General features: G+C 65.6%; 1 protein-coding gene across 1 annotated transcript; it reads right to left on the reverse strand.

The window, feature by feature from the left end:
- Positions 1-236: 236 nt before the first annotated feature.
- H1-10 (H1.10 linker histone) lies at positions 237-4,003 on the reverse strand. Its single transcript, XM_086368808.1, has one exon. The coding sequence runs from the start codon at positions 1,293-1,295 to the stop codon at positions 651-653; it is 645 nt and encodes a 214-aa protein (XP_086224934.1). The 5' UTR covers positions 1,296-4,003; the 3' UTR covers positions 237-650.
- Between the last annotated feature and the right edge of the window lie 1,888 nt (positions 4,004-5,891).

Below are 5,891 nucleotides of genomic sequence, written 5' to 3' on the forward strand. Positions count from 1 at the left end.
GACTAAGAGCAGAGCCCCGCAAAGCCCCTCCTGCTCCCCCAGCCCCCGGGCGGTGGGCGAAAACGCCATTCTACCCAGGTAAACCCATGCCTTCTTCTGGGACCAACCGCCCAGCTCCCCGCCTGCGTCTCTAACGGACTTGGCGCGCAGGGGACCCTCCGCTACCCATCCAGCCCAAGCTCAAGCCCCGCGGCGGCCGCACCCAGCCTTACTCCACTCGAAGACGACAAGAACGGTTGAAAGGTTTAAACAATTTATTTTGTCCCAAAAATGGAGACCGGAGAAAAAGCCACGCGCGCTCCCGCGCCATTACGCGGCGCGCGCCCGGAGGCGGGAAGGGCTGCGCCGCCGTGGCGTCCTCGCGCGCAGGGCCGGGGAGGGCAGGCGCAGCCCGGCCATTGGCGCCCCGGAGCCAGTAACCAAGGCGACAGCCCAGGCCAAGGGCGAGAGCCAATAAGGGCGTCGCCAGGGCCGTTTCAAAAATCTAAAGCAAACAATAATCGGGGAAAAAAAAAAAAAATACTCCCATGTTGGGGAATGGGCAGGCCGGCACGGCCCGGGCCCAGTTGTCGGAGCGCGCACGGCGGTTCGGGCTCCGCGCAAAACCTACGTGCACTCGGGGTGGAAAAGTGGGCGCCAGGGCCCCGCGCTCACTTGCGGCCCTTGGGCACTTTGGGGACGCTGGGCTTGGCCGCCTTCTTCACCTTCTTGCCACCCGCGGCCGCCGCCTTCTTGGCCTTGCTGCCTTTGTCCTTCTTGGAAGCGGCGCCCTTCTTGTGCGAGCGCTTCTCGGGCTGTGGGCCCTTAGCTGGCTTCTTGTCCGCGCGTCGCGGGGCGGCCGCGCCTGGGGCCGCCTTCTTGGCCTTGTGCGCAGCGGGCGCTGGGGCAGAAGCGGGCGCCGGGGCTCCGCGCCGCTCGCCGCCGCCACCCTCCAGCTTCTTGCGGTTGAGCTTGAAGGAGCCGTTGGCGCCGGTGCCCTTCACCTGCAGCAGGGTGTCGTTCTGCACCAGCGCCTTGATGGAGTACTTGAGGTAGGTGCGCCCGTTTTGCTGGTCGAACCATGCCACCTTCTTGGCCTCCGCGTAGATCTTGGCCAGCGATGAGCCGTTGCGCTCCCCTAGCCGGCGGATGGTCTCCACCACCAGTTGGCTGTACTTGCCCGGCTGGTTCTTCTTTTTGCTATTCTTCCTCTTCTTTGACGGAGACAATGCGGCCGAGCCTCCGGCCTTCGCCGCCTTCTTGGCCGCCCCCTCGGCAGTCGTCAGCGGCAGGGCCTCTTCGAGCTCCACAGACATAGTGGCGAGCGGGTTGGTGGCGGGCGGGGCGCGGAAACCCGGGGGCCGCGCCGGGAAAAGAAAGGCGAGGGGCCGCGGGGGCGCCGGGGGGCTGGGGGCTCGCGGCGGCTCCAGGCGGGAGCGGCCGCGGCCGGGCCTGGGGCCGGGCGGCAGGGCTGGGGTGGGGGCCGGGCCGGCCGGAGCGGGGGTCCCGAATCGGGACCGGAAGCGGGGCTGGCGCGGGAGCGATCGGAACGCAGGAGTCCGGCGCGAAGTGGCCGGAGCAGGGACAGTCTGGGAGCCGGGAAGTCGGCCTAGCAAGCTGCCGCCACCGCTGCCTACCCCGGAACTCGCTGGGCGTGCGCGCTGCGCTCTGGCGGGGAGGGCGCTGCGCTCCCCTTTTATGGCTCCACGGCGGACCACGTTGAGAACAACAACAGCCTGGTCCGGGGCCGGCGCCAACTTGTGCTTCTTGGAGCCCCTTCCCCGGCCGCTGGCTTCCCAGACCCGGCCTCCCCGGCACCGCCGTGCGCGCCGCAGTGCACCCTGGACAGGGCCCGAGCCCGCTGCGCGGTGGAGAGGCGGCCCGCGCCCAGGGAGGGCTCGCTAGAGGCGGACGGAGGGGCGCACCCTAGGCTGAGGGAGCGCGAGAGGAGGGGGGCACCCCGTTTGAGGCCGAATAGCGCGGGCCCCCAGGGGGACCCCGCAGCCCGGAGCTCCGCAGCTGACAGCCAAGAGTGCTCCACGGGCCCCCAAGCCCAGATCGCGTCCAGGGGACCCCGGGCCTGCCCGCTGGACGAGCTTTAATTTGTCCGAACTAACACAGGGCACGCCCTCGCGCGGTCGGCTGGGGCAGTGTGGAAGGAGCCGGGACGCTTCGAGGGGGGTCTCCGCCTGAGTCCAAGGGGAGGGCGGATGCAGGCGCTTTCCTTTGCGCACCCGAGGCTTTCTTAGGCCTCGAGGGCCCAGGGCACCACGCGGGAGGCGGCGGGGAGGACTGCAGGTGCTTCTCTGGGGACATTTCCTAGGCGTCCCCCCCGCCCCCCGGCCGCCGCCGTGGATGCTACAAGTGCCCCCATTTTGTGGTGCCAAGTAGCTGCTTCCACCTTTACCCCAGAGCCACGGGGCGGCTCCGGCGGGGGCGAGGGGAGGCGCTGGCCCCGGGAGGATTTCCCAAGGAGGATGAGGGAGGGGAGCGGATCCTCGTTCTGGGCACCCCCCCACACACACACACTCCGTGTGGGGAGCGCAGTTGAGAGCGGGGACACTCTCTCTGGGTACCAGGCGGAAGCTTGTGCAAGTTGGCGGCCCTGCCGCTGGGTCCAGTCCTGGGGGTGAGCAGGCGGCGTCGGACCATCTTTCTCCAAGCCAAAGGAGCCCTCACTTGGGAAAAGCTGAGACACGTAGAGACGCTCCAGGAGGAGGGTGGATCCCTTTTAGGGTGAGTGATTTAGGCCCGATCCTGCGCCCTGCAGTCTCCTGAGGCCCAAGCATGGAGGAGGGGCTGGCGGGACGGAGTAGGGGCGTAGAGCAGAACCGCGGGCCCCTCAGAGGTCTGCGCACCCCTGCCCCAGCGTTTGCCGGCCGGCCCCGCGTGCTCTCCAACAAGCGGCGGTTATAATAAGCCCCAGGGGTGAAGGACTTTGAGCCAGGGAAATGTGAGGCTGGTGGGATTTGCAGGGGGATGGAGGAGGTCAGGTGCTGGGAGCCACAAAAGGGGGCAGTGAGTACATCCAGCAGGAGAGAGAAGGAAGATGAGTCTCAGCGTGGGCTCCTGCGGAGAAGCAGAGCCCCTTCCAGCCCAGCGGCTGGGAGCCCTGAGTCCAGGGGGGAATGGGGAGCAGTGGTCAGGGGCCCTGGGACACACAGGGCTTGAGCGAAGACCTCGGGTTCCAGAGATGCAAGGTGTGTGCAGGGCGAGAGGCTGCGAGATGGAGACCCCTTGTCCCCCTCAGGATGCACGGAGGTGGCACCCGGGAGACAGCTAGCCCAGGGCAACCAGGTGACAGGCGAGAGGGACTCAGGTCAAAGGGAGAACAGAGGGCGAGGCCCCCGAGGGGACCCCAGACTGAAACCTGCTCATCCTGTGGGGGCGGGGGATGGGCTGAAAATGTGAAGCCGCTTGCAGCAGCAGGCAGGGCTGGGTGAGGGCCCTCTCCCCCGGGGAAGGGGAGGGTGTGGGCTGGCAGGAGACAGTGGCTGTCCTCTGGAGACAGAGGAAGAACCATCATCAGAGAGGAGGGGACCAGGCATGGCCCGGGCCCTGGAGATTGAGAGAATTTCTAGAACTGAGGACCTGTCTACCCAGGGCAGCCCCTCAGGAAACTGGTTGAACTTGAACCAACAGGCCAGCTTCCGACTTCTCAGAACCTCTGCCTGGACTTTGCCTGTTCAGCCCAGTGTATTTTAAAAGGCGAAATTTAAAAATCAGGCCATTTCACACAAAAATGCAGTCCAGATTTCAAATTTCCCTTTTTAAAAAAATCTGCAGATTGGACCTGGGTCGGGGCAGAAGCGGGGTGGGAGCTGAGTAACAATGGGCTGATGTCCAGCACCTGATCGGCGAGGAGGGGGTGGGCAGGAGTAGGGGGAAGGCTCTGCGGCCTAGGGGGAGGCCTGGCCATACCAAGAGGAGTAGAGGACTCAGAGCAGAGAGTGGACACGTGCAGGCCGGGCAGCGCAGCCCAGACCACCAGGAGGATGTGGCGGACATGCTCCAGAGGCCCCTCCAGCCCGGCGGGCCCCGGGGCTTGGGGGCACCAACTCTGGGCTCCAGGAGCTGGTGGGACGGAGTGGTTTCCTCCCACTGACCTCAGCATACAGATGAGGAAACAGAGGACTGGACCCACGCCTTCAGGAAGGTGTGGTCTGTGAACCGCACACTCCCGGGAGCCGCCTGCCACCCCTGTAAGGCCCTTACAGGACAGGTGGCAAAGGCCTCCGGTGGTCAATGGAAGAATGACGAAACGCCAGGCAAGGGGCCTCTGCAGTTGGCCAGGGCCTGGGGTCCTGCTGCTCCAAACACCATCCATACACTGGTGACCCCCATCTCTCTCCTGAGCAGCAGACAGCGGCTGCCCACATCCCTTCCGGGGTGTCTGAAGTGTCTCTTCTGTGTCTCCCATTTTCTCTGGCAGTCCCGCTCTCCCCCACACTTGCAGAGAGCGGGGGGCCGCTCCCCCCTCCACCGTCCCACCCTCTGGCTCTGGCCTTTTTGTTCCCTGCCGGGACTCCCGCTTGGGGCCTTGGCACAGCCATGGGGCTGGCCCTTTTCCTCCAGAATCCATTCAGAGCTGCCTCCAGGCCCACCGCCCCGCTTTATTTTCCTCATGGCACTTATCCTTATCTGACCCTATGGTGCCTATTTGTAGGGGGCGGGGGGCCCTCTGAGCGCAGCTGACCTGGCCCTGTTCCCTGGGGCACACCCTGCAGCAGAATGTGCTTGGGCCTGGACCCCCGCTCCCCCACACACTCCCCGTGTGACCCACCTGCCTGGGCCCTGGGCCAGCTCTGTCACCGCCCCTGTAGGGGTCCACACACACACACCCAGCTTCTGACAGCCTAGGATGGGCCCAGGCGTGAGGCCGAGAGGTCTGAGGGGTCGCAGCCCCTGTGGGAAAGGCCCAGCAGGCTCCGGGGGTAACAAGAGGCTCTGTCTCCCCACACTGTTTTAGACAGGAGGCTGGCTCTAGCCTGGGCCCGCTTTGGGGTTTAAAATGGAACAGGCCTTAGGTGCTTTTTAGTATCTAAGGGGAAATGGGGGAATTCACCAGGTGTGACGGTGGGGAAAGGTCGCCTTTAAGATGCAAATGTGTATTGTGAAGCCCTGAATGGGGGTGCTCTGGGGGTCTCTGGTCTCCCCCCTCCCGCCAGCGGCAGGCGGGCCACCTGTGGAGAGCGGACGCTCTTGCTGAGGCAGGACAAGGGACTGAGAGGCCCCCACGCCCTGTCCCCAGGGGCAGTGGAGGGAGCCCGGAGCCCCGGCTGCCCACCCACCTCCACTTCCCCTTGGGGGGCTCCCCCCACCTGCTGCAGACACCCCCAAAGTGCAGCTGTGCTTAGAAGACAGCGTGTAAAGAAGGGATGGGCGCTGCTCAGTGTGCAAGGACCCACTACTGCCGGGCGCGGTGTGTCGGGGTCCCAGTGAGGGAGGCTCGTCTGGGGGTGGGGGGTCCTGAGAACAAGGGGCGTGAAGTGACAGCCCCCCCACCGGAGCCGACAGCTGACGCGGGGCCTGGCAGGTGGTGCTGTTCCCGTGGACGTGAGCAGAGGCTTGTGTCTCGGAGCGTCCCCCCAGCTTCCCGTAGCCCGCTCTGCCAGAGCTGGGGACCCGCTGGGCCACACCGCCCACTCAGCCACACCGCCTTCTCCAGGCCTTTTACGTCTTTTTCCTTTAAGAGCCCTTTTTCTTAGTGAAGTTATTCGTGGTATAAAACCCGACTGGGGGAACAAGGCTGTGAAGTGACAACCGAGGGGCGCGTCTCGGCTCTGGACACCGGTCCGCGTCCGGGGGCCTGTGCCCGGCTGGTCGTGCCCTTGGGGCAGGCCGGGCGGTTGCTGATGTGTTTCCCTGACTGTCCTTTGTTCACCAGCCCAGAACGAGCCTCCAGATTCACT

This window comes from Bos grunniens, chromosome 22, assembly GCF_055505025.1.
Source record: "Bos grunniens cultivar Pamir isolate PY7600 chromosome 22, Bosgru_T2T1.0, whole genome shotgun sequence".
NCBI lineage: Eukaryota > Metazoa > Chordata > Mammalia > Artiodactyla > Bovidae > Bos > Bos grunniens.

What these genes read in the sequence shown, in the direction of transcription:
- H1-10 (XM_086368808.1), bottom strand. Translation starts at nt 1,295, where the DNA reads ATGTCTGTGGAGCTCGAAGAGGCCCTGCCGCTGACGACTGCCGAGGGG.